General features: G+C 46.2%; 1 protein-coding gene across 4 annotated transcripts in view; it reads right to left on the bottom strand.

The window, feature by feature from the left end:
- Window positions 1-19985, bottom strand: part of LOC145340853 (LIM and senescent cell antigen-like-containing domain protein 2) — a 98478-nt gene that overhangs the window by 50858 nt on the left and 27635 nt on the right. For all 4 annotated transcript variants that reach the window (XM_080185309.1, XM_080185308.1, XM_080185310.1 and 1 more), the window contains 3 exons: window positions 14131-14290; window positions 10468-10534; window positions 8534-8654 (listed from right to left, as the gene is read on the bottom strand). In XM_080185309.1, coding sequence (XP_080041435.1) covers window positions 8534-8654; window positions 10468-10534; window positions 14131-14290 — 348 coding nt within the window. The remainder of the gene's footprint in view (window positions 1-8533; window positions 8655-10467; window positions 10535-14130; window positions 14291-19985) is intronic.

Here is a 19985-nt window from a genome sequence, read left to right as displayed (position 1 = left end):
ATTGATCAAGATCCCATCGCAATTGGAGATAACTTTCTTCATTGTCCACTATACCACCAATCTTGGTATCATCTACAAACTTACTAACCATGCCCCCTATATTTTCATCCAAATCATTAATATAAATGACAAATAACAGTGGGCCCAGCATTGATCCCTGAGGCACACTGCTGGTCACAGGCCTCCAGTTTGAAAAACAACTCTCTACAACCTCCCTCTGGCTTCTGTCAAGAAGCCAATTTTGTATCCACCTAGATACCTCTCCCTGGATCCTGTGAGATTTAACTTTATGCAGCAACCTACCAGTGAGACCTCATCCTGTGCATGTCAGTGAGATTTTACCCACTGCTCACCAATGGGATCTCAGCTGGTGATGCCAGTGAAATTTTAGCCAGTGAGTGCCAGTGAGATTCCAGCTGTTGCATCCCAGTGAGACCTTAGCAAGTGCAGACTAGTGAGACCATCGCTTCTGCACAAGCAAGATCTCATCCAGTGTATGCCAGTGAAATCTCAGTCCATAAGTGCCGGTGAGATCTCAGCCAGTATATGCCAGTGAGATCTCAGCTGTCACATTCAATAAGGTATCAGTCAGTGCAGGGCAGTGAGATTTCAGCCAGTGTACACCAGTGAGACCTCGGCCAGCGCATCAGTGTGATCTCGGCCAGTGTATGCCAGCAAAATGCTGATGAAAAATACCATTGAATATACCAGTGGAACTCTGAGTGTATCTGTGATGATATCTGTTGTAAATATTCGGGGTCTGGACGTAAGGGAGGACCATTTGTGGGATACCTTAGAAAAGTATGCATGTGGTTACAAGAGTGTGTGGTCTGAATCTGTGCCTTTGTCTGGATGTATTTGGCTGACTCTTGATGTCAGCTAATGACTGAGCTCCAGGACATTGACCAGTGGCTTGTAAACAAGGATACTTTCAAATTTCTGGAATGGTCAAAGAAAACATTTAGTTGGATATTTCTGAGAGGATGTTGGGGGTGGGGTGCGGCAGGATGTCAGGGGGGATACAGGGAAGATCCGTGGTTGGATGGGGGAGGGTTGGATGTGATGTCTATCAGCGGGAGAGCATGGGGGTTAGGGGCAATCTTACTCAGGGGAAACATCCAATCATTCTACATGGAATGACTGCTGCAAGCTTTACAATGGATCTTTTAATGAAAAAGACTGCCAATTCCAGAGCACAGTAGGATTGAAAAGAAGCTGCAAACACATGTACAACTTTTATCATTCTAGATAACTCTCATCCTTTAAAGAGGCAACTTGATTGGAAGCTTCTGATTCATGCAAAGTGCTTACAGTGATGCCAATTTTTAAGTGGACATCAAGAACATTTCTTTGTAAATACCTCTGTACCTGTGATGTGCACTCTTCTAATTATCCAGCTACATTTAAAACTGAAGCGCTAATAAGCGCTCATGAAACTAACCAAAACCTGGGCTGCCACCTTCAGGTCACCTTGCAGGGTCCTCAGAAACGATGAATAATCACAAGAAGCTCGGTGTCTGTCTCCAGCCAGCAGAGAGGTCCTGAGGTTAACAATGCCATGAGTCAGTCTTCATCAGCTAGGGGGCGCTCCTCCTGGATGACCTCTCCATCAGTTGACAAGTGCTGATGTGGCACAGTTTTCCATTTGATACTTCAGGCTGTGCTTTGGGTGATTTATTTATTGTTTTAGCTTGTCCTTTGGGTATCTGCAACAGCTAATGGCTGCAACTAAGTGCCTGACTGGGAAAATGACAGCTGTTGTGTGAGGACAAAGCTGGTCTGACCACAAAATGCACAATTCTTTTGTAAAGCAAATATCACTTGATTACTTGATTGAGTACTGCATTGAATTTACAGCCTGGAAATGGACCACTCAGCCCAACCAGCCTGAACTAGCATCACACCAGCCTCCTCTCATTGTACTTCACCCTATCCTAGCCTGACATTGCCCACTAGTGCTCCCATCCCCAGTTGTGTGTATATCCATATTGTGTAGATATTCCATTGTATTCTGATTCATTTCTGATGCTGTTGGCTGCTCACGGAGCTACGATCTCGGAGAGATATCACCGGATACGGCACGGCCATATTCAATCAGTTCAAAAATTCACAGTTCTCCCTTGTTAGCTTTCCTTCAGGGTGAAAAGATTCTCACAAAGCAAACACTACGCATGACTTTGTCTCCTTGTTACGATGGGTACACTTCTACACAATGCACCCGTGGGGCAGCTCTGTTAGCATCCGGATAGTCAGAGATATTACAGCACTCAAGGAGGCCTTTCAGCCCATCGTGTCTGCACCTGTGCCAGTACCAATTGGATCTTCCAATTTTCCTGCTCTGCACCCATGCTCTTTCACATTATTCACCTTTCTAAATATTATAGCCACTGTGACAGAAGCCCCCTTTACTGTGAAACACAAGGTTTTCAGACAATCCTCTGTGTGTGCAACCATTTAATCTAACCCTCAACTTCACTTTCTCAGCAATGATCCTCAATCTGTGCCTCCCCCCCCCCCGCCCCACCAACCAACTTCTTGTTAACATTTCACTAGCCACTGGGAACACCCTGTCAGTGTTTATCCTCTCAAAAGACTTGCTTCTTGTTGGGAACACATTTTTGATCCCTCCTCAACCTTCCCTATTTTAGCAAGACAGGGAAAAAAAACATTTCTCAAGTCTGTGTGTTCAATCTCATGCCCTCTTTCCTGGAGATAATTCAGTGAATATTCCCACTTGTCACTCCAGGCTGCACACGATATTCCAACTATAGCCAAGAGTGGTACAGCCAATCCTGTTAAATCAAACTTCAGGTCAGTACTGATAGATATTCAGTATTACGAAAGGAATTCATATCTATGTTGAATATATATCAGACTGCATTATATAACACTATAATAAATGGAGATTGCTTTGATATGGAAATATTATTTAACGTTGATGATATGCTGCAATTAATAACAGCAGCATTGTGATCCTCCACTAGTTGTCCCTCCTCTGGTGTTAATGCTAACTGACAGTGGGATTGAGTCCTCCCAGAGCTCTCCATATATTTCCCCTATGGCCATTGTACTAACCAGTCTGCACAGCCAGCAGAGGGAGATTTTAACCACAAACAAGACACCAAGCCTATATTTGGTTTCCATGGAGGGGGGACAGGGGGTTGCACTCCAGCCTACTCCCAGATGAGGTGCTGGTAATTTAAATATTATTATTAGGTCACCAGCCACATACTGAGCCACAATTTTCAATTTAATTCTGGGTGATCGGGTTTCCATTGACTGCAAAAACCTTCAGCTGAAGAAAGGCTAGGTCCATTACATTGGCAAAGGCAGAGGCTCTCCACAAGGTGACAGCATCGAGCACAGTCCTCCCATCCAACAGCTCAGAGGGAATCCTGGCTCCAACCGCCCCTCCCCAACTGCAAGCCCACAATCTCCATCCAAACAACCACCCACTGGCCAACAACACTGCAGCCCCAGCATTACTCCATTCCATCCAACACTTCGTAGCCTTCTTTGGGAAATGGTACTCCCTGTTGCTCTGTAACAAAGTAAGAAGTCTTACAATACCAGGTTAAAGTCCAACAGGTTTATTTGGTAGCGCAAGCCACGATGTCTGTGTCGATATGCGCAATCTTCTCGGAGACCCTCTCGACTTGGAGCCGGCAGTTTGCGGTGACAATGGTAGCCATGATGTGGAGATGCTGGCGTTAGACTAGGGTAAGCACAGTAAGAAGTCTCACAACACCAGGTTAAAGTCCAACAGGTTTATTTGGTAGCACAAGCCACCTGTGAACTTTAACCTGGTATTGAGACACTTCTTACTGTGTTTACTACAGTCCAACGCCAGCATCTCCACATCATCTCTATAACAAAACCAGCCTCATTGATACTCTTTGTATAACACACTCACGGCCTCACTGCTACCCTCTGTATAACACACTCCGGCCTCATTGTAACACTCTGTATAACACACTCCAACATCACTGTTTCTCTCTGTACAACACACTCCAGTATAATTGTTACTCTTTGTATAACACATTCCAGCCTCATTGTTATTCTCTATATAACAAACTCCAACATCACTGTTACTCTCTGTATAACACACTCCAGCCTCACTGTTACCCTCTGTACAACACGCTCCAGTATAATTGTTACCCTCTGCATAACACATTCCAACCTCATTGTTATTCTCTGTATAACACACTCCAGAATAATTGTTACTCTCTGTATAACACACTCCAGCCTCATTGTTACTCTCTGTATAACACACTCCAGCCTCATTGTTACTCTCTGTATAACACACTCCAGCCTCATTGTTACTCTCTGTATAACACATTCCAACATCACTGTTTCTCTCTGTATAACACACTCCAGCACATTGTTACTCTCTGTATAACACATTCCAGCCTCATTGTTATTCTCTGCATAACACACTCCAGCCTCACTGTTACTCTCTGTATAACACACTCCAGCCTCATTGTTACTCTCTGTATAACACACTCCAGAATAATTGTTACTCTCTGTATAACACACTCCAGCCTCATTGTTACTCTCTGTATAACACACTCCAGCACATTGTTACTCTCTGTATAACACATTCCAGCCTCATTGTTACTCTCTGCATAGCACACTCCAGCCTCATTGTTACTCTCTGTATAACACATTCCAGCCTCATTGTTATTCTCTGTATAACACACTCCAGCCTCATTGTTACTCTCTGTATAACACACTCCAACATCACTGTTACTCTCTGTATAACATACTCCAGCCTCACTGTTACCCTCTGCATAACACATTCCAGCCTCATTGTTATTCTCTGTATAACACACTCCAGCCTCATTGTTATTCTCTGTATAACACACTCCAGAATCATTGTTACTCTCTGTATAACACACTCCAGAATCATTGTTACTCCCTGTACAACACGCTCCAGAATCATTGTTACTCTCTGTATAACTAGCTCCAGTCTAATTGTTACTCTCTGAATAACAAGCTCCAGTATAATTGTTACTCTCTTGTGTAACACACTCTGCCTCACTGTTACTCTGTGTATAATAGACTCCAGCCTCATTGTTACTCTCTGTATAACACACTCCAGTATAATTTTTACTCTTTGTATAATACATTCCAGTCTCATCATTATGCTCTGTATAACGAACTCCAGCCTCACTGTCATTCTCTGTATAACATGCTCCAGCATCTTTGTTACTCTCTGTATAACACACTCCAATCTCATTGTTACTGACTATATAACAGACTCCAGCCTAATTGTTAGTCTCTGCATAACACACTCCAGCCTCACTGTTACTGACTATATAACACACCCCAGCCTCATTGTTACTCTCTGTACAACACACTCCAGAATCATTGTTACTCTCTATATAACACACTCCAGTATAATTGTTACTCTCCGTATAACACACTCCAGCCTCACTGTTACTCTGCATAACACACTCCAGAATCATTGTCACTCTCTGTATAACAAGCTCCGGTATAATTGCTACTCTCTGTATAACACACTCAGGCTTCACTGTTATTCTCTGTATAACACTTGAGCCACATTGTTACTCTCTGTATAAACATTCCAGAATCATTGTTACTTTCTGTATAACACACTCCAGCCTCATTGTTACTCTCTATGTAACACACACCAGCCTCTTTGTTAATCTCTGTACAACACACTCCAGCCTCATTGTCACATTCTGAATAACACACACCAGACTCATTGTTACTCTCCACATAACGCACTCCAGCCTCACTGTTACTCTCTGTATAACACACTCCAGAATCATTGTTACTCTCTGTATAACACACCCCAGTCTCACTATTACTCTCTGTATAACACATTCCATCTCATTGTTACTCTTCACATAATGCACTCCAGCCTCATTGTTACTCTCTGTATAACACACTCCAGCCTCACTGTTACTCTCTGTATAACACACTCCAGTCTCACTGTACTCTCTATGTAAAACACTCGAGCCTCACTATTACTTTCTGTATAACAGTCCAGAATCATTGTTATTTTCTGTAATAACACACCCCCGTCTCACTGTTACTCTCTGTATAACACACTCCAATGTAATTGTTACTGTCTGTATATCACACTCCAGCATAATTATTACTCTCTGTATAACACACACCAGCCTCATTGTTTCTCTCCACGTAACCCACTCCAGCCTCACTGTTATTCTCTGTAAAACACAGTTCAGCCTCACTGTTACTTTCTGTATAATACACTCCAGCCTCACTGTTACGCTGTATATAAAACACTCGAGCCTCACTATTACTCTCTGTATAACACTCTCCAGCCTCACTATTACTCTCTGTATAACACACTCCAGAATCATTGTTACTCTCTGTATAACACTCTCCAGCCTCACTATTACTCTCTGTATAACACATTCCAGTCTCACTGTTACTCTCTGTATAACACACTTCAGCCTCACTGTTACTCTGTGTATAACACAGTCAATCCTCACTGTTATTCTCTGTATAACACACCTGGGTCATTGTTACTCACTGTATAACAGACTCCAACCTCATTGTTATCCTTTGTATAATACACTCCAACCACAGTGTTACTCCTGTATAACACACTCCAGCCTCACTCTTACTCTGTGTATAACACAGTCAAACCTCATTGTTATTCTCTGTATAACACACTCCAGTATAATTGTTAGTCTCTTCATTACACACTCCAGCATTTTTGTTACTCTCTGTATAACGCACTGGCTTCACTGTTACTCTCTGTATAACACACTGGCTTCACTGTTACTCTCTGTATAACACACTCAGCCTCATTGTTATTCTCTGTGTGACACACTCTGGCCTCATTGTTACTCTCTGTGTAACATACTCCAGCCTCACTGTTACTCTCTGTATGACAGGCTCCAGAATCATTGTTAGTCTGTGTATAACACACTCTAGCCTCATTATTACTCTCTGTATAACACATTCTAGCCTCATTGTTACTCTCTGTGTAATACACTCCAGCTTCATTGTTACTCTGTGTAACATACTCCAACCTCACTGTTACTCTCCGTATGACAGACTCCAGAATCATTGTTAGTCTGTGTATAACACACTCTAGCCTCATTATTACTCTCTGTATAACACACTCTAGCCTCATTGTTACTCTCTGTGTAATAGTCTCTGTGTAATACACCCCAGCTTCAGTGTTACTCTCTGTGTAACACACTCCAGCCACATTGTTACTTTCTATGCAAGATATTCCAACCTCACTGTTACTCTCTTCATAACATACTCCAGTATAATTGTTACTCTCTGTGTAACACACTCTAGCCGGATACTTCCAGTGTAAGCTCTGGGATAACGTTGTAAATTCCCACGAGGGAGACTGTAAATATGTTGCATTGTGACCAGTAATTATGTGCAGCTTTAGATCTTCTGCTTTTCTGTCAATTCCCTCTCCTTTACTCAAACCTCTGCCCTGGTCAGCTTTCCCTCTTCTGTGCTCTCCTCCACATTAACGGTTATTCTGTATATAATCATGTACAATATTTCTATTGATCAAAGTATTTGCCTGTGATTTTGCCATTTTTCCCATTAAATGACTCTTTAACAAATTGTGAAGTGACTACCTTTTGTTGCTGCCATATGTGCCTTTGTGTTTGAGATAAACGGAGCAAAAATCGATTAAAAAGCAACAGGACGAGATTGCACTGTCTGCTTCTCACACCGATCCTGCCACCTCAGTCAGCAGACTGAGAGACAACACTCACATTATTTCCTGGATATGTTTAAGAATACAAGGTCTTCCTTTGAGACCAGGACAAGGAGGACATTTTTCTCTCAGATGGTTGGTAGTATGTGGTACTCTCTTCCCCAGACAGCAGTGGAGTCTGGGTCATTGAATTTATCCAAGGGTGAGTTGGGCACATTTATGATCCACTCAGGAACCACAGATTATGGAGGTGGGCAGTAGGAATGTGGATTTATGACCTCAATCAGATCCGCCATGATCTTAACAAATGGCAGAGAAGGTTGAAGGGCCGAATGGCCTACTCCTGCTCCTAAATTCCTCTCCCCAGTGAAACATCTCAACTCTATCATCCTACTGGAAATCAGTTCCTGTGCAAAAGACATAAGCACATACCCTTTTAGATTGTTTACTGCCGGGTGCTCCGGTTTCCTCCCACAGTTCAAAGACGTACAGATTAGGTGGATTGGCCATGTTCAACTGCCCCTTAGTTTCAGGGGGATTAGCAGGGTAAATACATGGGGTTATGGGGATAGGGGCCTGGGTGGGACTGATGTTGGTGCAGGCTTGACGTGCTGAATGGCCTCTTTCTGCACTGTATGGATTCTTTGTTTCTAAAATTTGTTAGGATTTGGTTCATATCTTTATTACCTGAAGTAAACTGAGAACAAGGTTATTAAAACGGATCTCGCCTTGTGAATCTTTCTCTCTGGGCTCTGAGGGACTTTGGTCCATTTATTTGACATTAAGCCGAGGCCTCTTTCTCGCCCTGTGTTTGATCGGGCTGATTTCTGACTCTGAACATACCTGCCTGCATTTTTGACGAATCCCAAGTCAGCCAGGGCCACAGAGCAAATCTCACAGCAGAAACAGTCCGGGTGCCAATTATTGTTCATCGCTTTGATGACTCGGCCAATGATGAATTCTCCTGGATAGATGGAAAGAAACAAAACTGAAATGAAACACTAAATGGGCCTTGTTTCCATTCAGTGCCAACCCCTCTCGAGCAGGCAGTGCTGACCAGGTTCAGAGAGTGAAGGGCTACCCAACTAAACAGGAAAACAAAATCTATCCCAAATACAACTCGGAGCAAGTTCATTCTCAAGAGACTTGGAAGGAGGTCCATCTTAAAGAAAGCTTTCCAAATAATTTGCAGTTTCTACAAACTAGGACTATCCAGGCTTTACCAATATACCCTCGGACTTTACAATATACCCTGGGAAATTGAAACCCCCTCGATACAGACCCAAATAGTCAGGGCAGGTGAGAAACTAGAAGAAAAAATAAGATGAAAATGTTCAAAAGCTCAATGTGACACAGTAACTGGAACTCAGGGCAGCAGTCAGCACTGCTGACTGAACAGAGACAGACACACAGATGTATGCACGTGTCCAGGTAAACACATCAGGCAGATGTTCCCTTTTTCATTTCTAAGTGTTGACTCAGGTGCTTTTTCTCGCCATATTGTCCAACACTTGGAGGGAATAAGTACTGGAGGTTTGCCCCACGCCATCCCACTAGTGGGCAGGGCCTGAAAGAGTGGCAACATCGGGGTGCCAGAGATCAGAGCACCCTGATCACCAGTAAAAAAGAGTGATATCACCTCCCTACCCCCAGCCACCGCTCCCCCCAACACCATGTATACAAGTACACTGGGGATACCCATGTCTCCAGCCCAATGGAGCTTCCTAGAACGTCTCCCAGCATTGTTCCCTGACAAGAGAGGGAGCACAGGGCAGTACTAGGGTGTCAAGGGGCAGTGCCAGGGTGTGGGGGTACTGCCAGGGTGCAGGGGCAGTGCCAGGATGTCAGGAGAAGTGCCGGGGTACCTTGGTGGTATCAGGCTACTGTCTGGGCATGTCCCTCTCCCCCTAAGGGCTGTACTTTTACCCTTGCACCCACAACAGGTTTCCTTCGCCTAGTTCCTATTTATGTAAACCTGTTGTAAAGTACACCAACATGATCCCAGTGCGGGGCTTCGATACAGCAGGAAGCCCTATAATTAGGTTAATGCATTTAAGTTAGGTTCCCAACCTTCCTGCTTGAGAATCTTGTTACGTCAATAGCAGGGGACTGGAGTAATCGTGTCCCCAGATCGCTCTGCCAAGATTCTTGTTTATGGTCTCTTGTGGGATTTTACATCCATATCATTTGGGCTTATGGTAAAGATGGGTGTAAGATCCCGGCTATACACTTCACACCCCACACATGAAAGCACACACGCTTCAACACACTCGCATCCATGCACTTTCATACAACATTATATGTAGCCTCACTTATGTGGAGACAGAAGGACGGACAGACTGACACACTTGCTCTGACACCCTCACTCACTAACACACAGTCACTGATACACACACTCACTGACACACACTCACTCACTGACATACTGTCACTGACACACCCACTCACCGACACACTCTCACTTACTGACACACTCTCACTGGCACACTGACACTCTCACTGACAATGACACATTCACACGCTCCTGACACACGGTCTCACTGACACAATGACACTCACACACTCTCATTGACACACACTCACTCACTAACACAATGACACACTCTCACTGACAAAGTCACCCTCACACTCACTCATTGACACACACTCACTCACTCATTGACACACATGCTCACACTCACTCACTGACACACACACATACTCACTCATTGACACACACACACACACTATAATTTAACAGGATCTAACATTTGGAGTATTACTGTCCCCATTCTTACCGCATTGTCCACAGCAAGGTGCAAAGAGCATCTGGAAATCGTGTTCACAATACTTCCTGCTTTCAAACTGAGGGAAACGAAACAAAGATCAGCAACTGCATAATATCACTGATACAATTAGAACATCAAAATCGCAGCCTGGACTGCTCTGTACAACACTGAACACACTCGCTCTCGCACACACACACACCCACTCTCACTCACTCTTGCACACTCAAACTCTCGCACACTCCATTTTCACATTCACTCTCGCACACACAGACTCTCACACTCAAACTTTTGGTTACTCTCACACACTCACATTCTCACACACACACACACACACTCTCAGACTCACTCTTTCTCACACACACACATACTCACTCTCTCTCACACACACACAATCGCGCTCTCACACTCACTGTGGCATGTTCAAACTCTCACACTCATTCACACATTCACTCTTACACTCACTTTCTCACACAGATGTTCATAGCTCCTTGAAAGTGCAGTCTCAGGTGGACAGAATGGTGAAGAAGGCATTTGGCATGCTTGGTTTCGTGGGTCATTGAATATAGGAGTTGGGACGTCTTGTTGAAGTTGTAAGACATTGGTAAGGCCACACTTGGAATACTGTGTGTAATTCTGGTCACCCTATTATAGAAAGGATATTATTAAACTAGAAAGAATACAGAAAAGATTTACTAGGATGCTACCAGGACTTGAAGGAGAGGCTGAATAGACTGGGACTTTTTTCTCTGGAGCGTAGGAGGCTGAGGGGTGACCTTATAGAGGTCTATAAAATAATGAGGGGCATAGACAAGGTAGATAGTCAATATCTTTTCCCAAAGGTAGGGGAGTCTAAAACTAGAAGGCATAGGTTTAAGGTGAGAGGGGAGAGAAACAAAAGTGTCCAGAGGGGCAATTTTTTTTACACAGAGGGTGGTGAGTGTCTGGAACAAGCTGCCATAAGTAGTAGTAGAGGCGGGTACAATTTTATCTTTTAAAAAGCATTTAGATAGTTACATGGGTATGATGGGTATAGAGGGATATGGGCCAAATGCAGGCAATTGGGGTTAGCTTAGGGGTTTTAAAAAAAAAGGGCAACATGACAAGTTGGGCCGAAGGACCTGTTTCCATGCTGTAAACCTCTATGATGCTACGATCGGTGTGGGGGAGGGTGGTCGGAAGGCCAATGATTGGGAGGCTCAGACAGATTGGCGCATGCACTGTGGCCCACTCAGTGCTATGCTGCCAGCCTCTTGTGCTGGAATAGGCCACAGATTTCCACAGTGAATCTACATGAGGCACTCTGTGATGCACTGAGTGTCGGAGATTCATTCTGGAAATCACACTGAAATATTGTTGGGATTTACTCCTATTTTCAAGTGAATTGGGGACTTTGAATTTTTTTGGGAGAATCCCGGCTACACAGTTACAAACTCACACACGTTCACACACTCCCATAAGCACACACACACACACACACACACACACACACACACACACACACACACACACACACACACACACACACATACATACTCCCAAAAGCACACACTCTCTCATACACACTCACACTCTCACTCTTTCACACACCAATGCACACTTGTTCATTATGAAGTGCTTCAAAAGGTTAGTCATGGCACAAATCAATTCCAGCCTCCCAGACTGCCTGGATCCACTAATACACTTATCGCCGCAACAGGTCCAAAGCTGACACTATCTCCCTGGCCCTACACTCAACCCTAGAACACCTGGATAACAAAGACATGTCAGAATCCTATTTATTGACAACCACTCAATCTTCAACACCATTATTCCCACGAGACTTAAACTCCATGGCCTGGGGTTCAGCTCCTCCCTCTGCAACTGGATCCTAGACTTCCCAACCCACAGACTGCAGTCAATAAGGATAGGCAATAACACCTCCTCCACGATCATCAACAGCAGTGCCCCACAAGGGTGGGTCCTCAGTCCCCTACAATACTCCTTAGTCCTCTACAATATTCCTATATATAGAGATCGTAGGAGTCCCCTACGATACTCCTACGCATCGTAGGAGAGTATCCCCTACAATACTCCCCTTATGTGGAGGGGCTACATTCCCCTCCAACTCAATATTCAAGTTTGCTGATGATACCACCATTGGACTTCAAGCAATGACGAGACACAGTACAGAAAAGAGATAGAGAATCTGGTGCGACAACAATAATCTCTCCCTCAATGCCACCAAAATGAAAGAGATAGTCATCGACTTCAGGAAGTATAGTGGAGGACATGCCTCTGTCAACATCAAAGGGAATGAAGTAGAAATGGTCAAGATCTTCAAGATTTTAAGTGTCCAGATCACCTGTCCTGGTCCCTCCATGCAGACGCTATAGTTAAGAAAGCTCACCAACGCCTCTACTTTCTGAGGAGACTAAAGAACTTTGACAAGTCAGCTACAATTCTCACCAACTTCTTCAGATGCACCATAGAAAGCATTCTTTCTGTTGTATCATAGCTTGGTATGGCTCCTGCTCTGTCTAAGACTGCAAGAAACTACAAAGGGCCACGGATGATGCCCAGTCCATCAGTCAAACCAGCCTCCCATCCACTAATACTGTCAACACTTCCCGCTGCCTTAGAAAAGCAGCCAGCATAATCAAGGACCTCATGCACCCCGGACATACTCTATTCCACCTTTTTCCATCACGAAAAAGATACAAAAGTCTGAGGTCATGTACCAACTGACTCAAAAACAGCTTCTTCCTTGCTGCCATCAGACTTTTGAGTGGTTCTACCTCGCACTAAGTTAATCTTTCTCTACACCCTAGCTACGACTGTAATATTATATTCTGCACTCTCTCCTTTCCTTCCTTATGTAAGGTATGCTTTGTCTGTATAGCGAACAATGCTTTTCATTGCATACTAATACATGTGACAATAATAAATCAAATCAAATCCAAAGACAATCACATACACACAAACACATACGCTCTCACACACATACACACAGATAGAAATACACACGTTCTCTCACACACACACACACACACAGACAACACATTCAGACTCACACATAGCCACTCACACAGTATCACAGACTTACTTTCACACACACACACACACACACACACACACACACACACACACACACACACACACACACGCAGACAAATCCAAACACGGACACAAATACACACACATAGATACACAGACACTTGCGCACACACATGCACAAACACATACACATGCACACATATGCAAGCAAGTGAGACACTGAGATAATGTCAATGTGTGAGTGTGCTATCACAGCACCTATGGGATTCCTAACCATGAGCAGAGGGTCTCTAGAATGATGGAGATCTGTGAGGGGGTCTGCAGGTGGAAGGTCTGCAAAGAGAGTGCATCCAGAGGGACAATGACAGTGGGGGGCAGAGGGAATGGGTTTGCAAGGGTTGGGTGAAAATGGGGAAGGGGTCTGCAGTGGTGATTAGGTTGGGTCTAGTTTTACCCCACTGTGACTGAGCCATCAGTATCCAGTGCCCCTACAACCAGAACCCTGGACTACCTTATGTATTCATTCCAATAGTGAGTACACTTCAAACCTACCTCATTGGCTCAGGGATGGCCTGAGGTCCTAATAGTGCTATAGAAATGAAGGTTTGATCGTTCAGTAAGGCCAAAAACCGTTCTTACCTCATAAAACACTCCTCCTGGAAACTGCCGGAAGCACTGGGCACAGACGAAGCACTTCTCATGGTACAACTCCCCGTTACTGTTCACAATCCGCTCAGACGGGTCAAAGTGCGTGTGGCAACGCTCACAGGTGGCACTTGCCAGTGCATCTGCCATGTTACTGCAAGGAGAATGATGGTAGAGGGTTATGGGGGCAGCGGGGAGAGAGAGGTGAACAGTTAGTCCAGGATATCAGCACAATGAACCTGGGACAACTCCAGAACTCAGGGCCCAGGCAGTGAGAGAGAGCATCACAACATCACTCAGGAGCAAGACCCTCACTCTGAGAAGCCAGCGCCGACTGTGAGGACAGCCCAAAGTAACTCGGTAACCATTGAACAAACGAGTGGCTTGCTCCCTCTGCCAGTCCTTAGCACTCTCTGACACACTTGCCCTGCGTTTATCAAAGCTGCTTTGTATCAGGCATCCAGCTGCCAGGTACTGGGGCCTCATTAACACCACAGCAACACAACTGAGGCCTGTTCTCAAATCTGGAAGGAGAGGAGCCTGCCTGCCTCTCCCCATAAAGAGAAGCCTGTGTTGCTGCTTAGTTTGGCTTTATAAGAAAGACCTGGGAACACTTCTTAAATCCCCAAACTGTGCTCCACCTGCATCCCGTCCCAGCCCACCCCCTTTCCTCTGCCTGCCAATCCACCCAACCCATGCTCATTCCTACTCACCTGCCACCCCACCTCTTGCCAGCAGACCCCCTGAATACACTTTACCCCAACTTTAGCCCTTTCCTCTTACTTATCTATTCAGGACTTGCTCTCGAGCTTAAATGATGGTGCAGGTCACTCACCATACTGACAAGGAAATATGTCAGCTGCTCCTTCACTGTCGCTGGGTCAAAATCCTGGAATTTCCTCCCTAACAGCACTGTGGGTGCACCACCACCTTCTCGCCGGCAGTTAGGGATGAGCAATAAATGATTGTTCAACATCCCATAAATTAATAAATTACAGCCCCTCCTCTCTTCCCCCACCCCCAACATACACTGAGGGTGACAAGGAGATAGGATAAATCCAGTCCACAGGGCTGATTCAGGCCCCTCTCCTGGCTAACCTCAGGCTGAACTACGCAGCTCATAACCTCCACTTCCTATTTCATCCTCAGGTCAGTTTCCAAGTATATCTCCGCACCAGCACTGAGACTGCCCACATCCAACTCCAAAGCACTGCACAGATTCGCTCCTGCTTCAGTCCAGTTGCAGCTGAAACCCTATCCATGCCTTTGGGGGAGATTCTGTGACCTTGCTGCACCATTAACAGATCATGCCCAGCCTGGAAAATAGCACGTGGGCCTAAAAATCGGCTTTGCGTCCAGCACCAACCTGTTTGCAAATCACCTGGCCCCTTTAAAATGGTGTGAATTGGATCACCGCCAGAAAGAGCACAAGAGTGATTAGCATATTTAAAGGAGTATTTAAATATGTACAGCCCATTCAACTCCCCATGCACAAAATTCACCAGCATTCCGCCGCAGTGCAGTTAACGGCGAGAATCACTACTGGTATCCATTAAGCGGAGACCTCACGTGATGGTCACACCCAGGGGGCTCAGAGGCCACTGAAGCCCCCCTCCCCCCACCCTGGTGCTCAGGGACATGGTCAGGTAATACCCATTGGGCAGTGCCCACATGGTGGGGCCCAACTGGCACACAGGCAGTGCCCAACAGATACCCCAGATGGGCACCATCAGTGTGCTTGGGGCAGTATCAAGGGGTGGGGCCTGAGTGGGGACTATGGTAAGGAGGGGGGGGGGGATGCGATAGCTATCTGACAGCGGGTGGGGGTGGGGGAGGGTGCCAGGATGGGGTTGTGCAGGGGAAGATCATGGAGGCAGTCATCATGGGGGGGCATGCTGGGGATCGTCTGGTGAGCCCCAGTGCCAGTGACCCATGTCGAGGAGGGGACAGGGCAGCATGCCCAGATAAAGGACTTGGTCCCAATATCTGTGTGGGGAGGAGGAGCGGTCCCTGTGAATTTGGGGTGTCCTTGTGCAATGGTGCCCGAGCCTCTGAAGCCAGGCTCACCAATGTGTTTAGACCTCGCCCTCAGTATTGGCACAGAACTCCCAACTCTCCATAAAGGTGACTAATTGTGGGAGGGCTACAGTGAGGACGGTGTCTGAGACACCAGCACAGATTACTCTGTTATTCTCACGATGATGACACTTTGAAATGTTTTGGGAGAATTCCACCCTTTGTTACCTTTGGACACAAGCTATTCCAGTGCATTCCTGGCGGTTCTTCCACATCCTACTCTTCAGCTCATCCAAACCTCTGCTGCCATGAGCACAGGATGGATTAAGTCCCCTAGGTCCCAGCACAGAAGGAGAGCCCCCCCTAGGTCTCAGCACAGAGGGACTGTTCCCCTAGGTCTCAGCACAGGGGGACTGATCCCCGAGGTCCCAGCACAGAGGGACTGTTCCCCTAGGTCTCAGCACAGGGGGACTGTTGCCCTAGGTCTCAGCATAAGGGGACTGTTCCCCGAGGTCCCAGCACAGGGGGACTGTTCCCCGAGGTCCCAGCACAGGGGGACTGTTGCCCTAGGTCTCAGCAGAGGGACTGAGCCCCTAGGTCTCAGCACAGAGGGAGAAGCCCCCTAGGTCCAAGCAGAGGGACTGTTCCCCAAGTCCCAGCACAGAGGGGCTGGGCCCTTGCTCCCAGCACAGTGAGTCCAGTCCCCTGAGTCCCAGTGAGCAGGGACACTCTGGAACACAAACATCAGCAAATATTTTTGCCAATTATTTGATTTAACAGTAAACAGGATGCTGGAAGTCAAGGACTGTGGGAACATTCACTTAAAGCTGAGGAAATGAGTGAAACACAAGATTGGAGAAAATGCAGCAAAAACAGAGCAAAGATACCAACAGGCAGACACATAAGATTCATAATCAAATACCCAATGACAGATCCAGTGACACACTCAGTGACAGACAATGTCACACCCAGAGTCATACTCAGTGACACATACGGTGACACACAATGACACACACAGTGACACACAGTGTCTCACATCCAGTGATACACATTGTGACTGACATACACAATATCACTCCCAGTGTCTCACATTCAGTGACAGTCCCAGAATCCCACACAGTGACATACCCAGTGACACACACAGTGTCACACTCAATGTAACACCGAGTGACACACAGTGTCACACACAGTGACACAACGGTATCTCCTCTGGATTCAATGGGAGGCCTGTTGAACAAACGCTTGTATCTTTGTTTAAATCAGCTCCACCAGTGTTCAGCAAAACGCCTGTCAACTCCATTTCACTGTGTCTGGGTGGCCAAAAAGTGTCTCCCCCACCAGGTTCAGTCTTCTCAAATGTCACAGCCAGTGTTCCAGGAGAGGACAAAGGAAATGTTTCAAAGCACAGTAACAGTGACATTGATGACTGGGAGGAGTTTGCTGCCAATCGTTCAAATAGCACAGTGGTTAGCATTGCTGCCTCACAGCTCCAGGCACCTGGGTTCGATTCTGGCTTTAGGTGTCTGTGTGGAGTTTGCACGTTCTCTCCGTGTCTGTGTAGGCTTCCTCTTACAGTCGGAAGATGTGCAGGAGAGGTGAATTGGCTACAGTAAATGCATGGGGTCATGGGGACAAGTGGAGAGGAAAGGCTAAGAGTGACTTTGTGTCAACAAGAATGGTTTTGCTACCTGGAATAGTATCCTGAATATCTTGCCACAACTCCCCAGTTGTATAAATGAAAGACTCATAACACTTCACCTCAGCTGTAACCAACATGCCACTTTCATTAGTGCTCCAACCCTGAACACTGATGAAGACATTAAGGAGAAGATCTATTCTAACCTTTATGAAGTCCTCACGACCATCGCAAAAAGAGAAAAGATCTTCCTTCTGAGAAGCATCAATGCCAGGGCTGGCTGTGACTCAAATGTCTGGGGAAAATTCATTAGGTAAAGTAGGTTGAGAAAAGTCAATGCAAATGGTCCCTCCTGCTGATAAAGTCTGCTCAACACGGCCTCATTATAACAAACCACTTCTTCCACCAGATGGACAAGTAAACTAAAAACGCATGGAAACATCCAAAATATAAAGCATTGGCTCCTCCTGGTTACCTTATTGTTCAAGTCAAAGATTTAAATGATGTCCGTATCACTCAATCTACATGGGGGACTGAATATATTATAGTTTTATTCGATTGATAATGAACATTTATCTGGCAACAAGAGACTGCTAGGCTCAAATGTCTGAGAGAAAAAAGATCAATGGCTAGGACCTAAAGCAGCCTGAAAGAGTTGAGGAAATCCAAGTGCAGCTGATAAATCAGGAAAATATTCGCACATCCAGCTCAATTCCAGAACAGTAAGATCAAGTAACGTCAGCTAATAACCAGATTCCTGTGCTCAGAATATTGAGTTTGAACATCATTAACCACCAGGACTGGTTCAGTGAAAAAAAATGCTGAAGGGTATTTCAAGGACAATTGAGGATGGATAACAATCGATGACCTTGCCACTGAGGCTCACATTTCATACCCAGTGTCACACACCCAGGCCATGGTTCTCCCATCCCGCTGCACTAGCTTTTTAGCTCAGCAAGCCAGGAGATGCGTGTCGGCTGATTCGTGGGATTCCCGTGAGTGTTCATATTTTCCATACCAGTTAAGTGCTATTAATGGACCCAGGACTGAATTCTCTGGGCCCACTAGCTCCTCCCATCTGCCAGAGAGTTTCATCCAGCGGGGATTACAATAGCTCCTCACTTTCGGAGAGCTAGCGGCCTGACTTCACTAAAGTGAATGGGGGCAATCATGGCCCCCTAGGGGATTGGATAACAGTGAGGTGGTGTCCACTGGGCATGGATACCCTGGCAGTGCCAGCCAGGGGGCAAAGTGTCAATGTCCGGGGGCGGGGGGGGGGGGGCACCTTGGCCCTGACCATCGGGAATGGGGCAGTGCCCAAGGGCGGGGTTAATTGGGGGTGGGGCCTAATGCAGATCCTGGGGCAGGGCCAACTGGGGGCAGGGACTAGCGGCAATTGGTGGGGGTTCCCGCTGCCACTCTGCATAGGAATCGGTGGGGCTGGCGGGAGGCCAACAATCGGAGTGGATTACAGAGGTGGTCTTTCAGGGACAGGGGGCTTGGTATCTGCTGAAGGGGGTATTGGGGGGGAGGGGGATGCTGTCTGCCAGAGAGCAGGGTCTGCCTGTGGGTGGGGTGGGGAGGAATGTCACTGCTGGGTGTGGAGGTGCTGGGGACCAGGGCGACCCGGGACTGAGGGGGCAGGAGGGTACTCGGGACTGGTCTGCGAATGGACAGGAGGCCACAATTGGGCCATGGGAGGGTTGGGGGACAGCACTTCACGGGTCTCGGTCTGGCCAGTGATTGAGTTTGCCAGCAAACAAGAGGCTGACACTTTGGGACCACTGTGCATGTGCAGAGGCCTACTGATTCCAATCTCTCCAGCTGCGATAGGCCCTGTCCTTTGAAATGTAATGATATTCACGCTGCTGGCCTCTGCAGTGCACAGAGTGTGGGAGATTCATCTCTGAACTCCCACTGAAAAAAAACAGTGTGAAGTACTCCAGTTTTCACACAAATTCAATATAGAATTGTTTCGGTGAATCACACGCTGCCCCCCCATGTCACACAAACCAGGCTCCCACTCACTGACACTGTCTACCTTGGCAAAGCAGCCAGCATAATTAAGGACCCCACACACCCTGGACATTCTGTCCACTTTCTTCCGTTGGGAAAAAGATACAAAAGTCTGGGGTCACGTACCAACTGACTCAAAAACAGTTTCTTCCCTGCTGCCATCAGACTTTTGAACAGACCT

Source organism: Carcharhinus amblyrhynchos, chromosome 3 (genome assembly GCF_965287045.1).
Source record: "Carcharhinus amblyrhynchos chromosome 3, sCarAmb.v2.hapA, whole genome shotgun sequence".
Classification (NCBI taxonomy): domain Eukaryota; kingdom Metazoa; phylum Chordata; class Chondrichthyes; order Carcharhiniformes; family Carcharhinidae; genus Carcharhinus; species Carcharhinus amblyrhynchos.
Note: the sequence above shows the minus strand (reverse complement) of the source record. Positions and strands in the feature narration are given on the sequence as shown.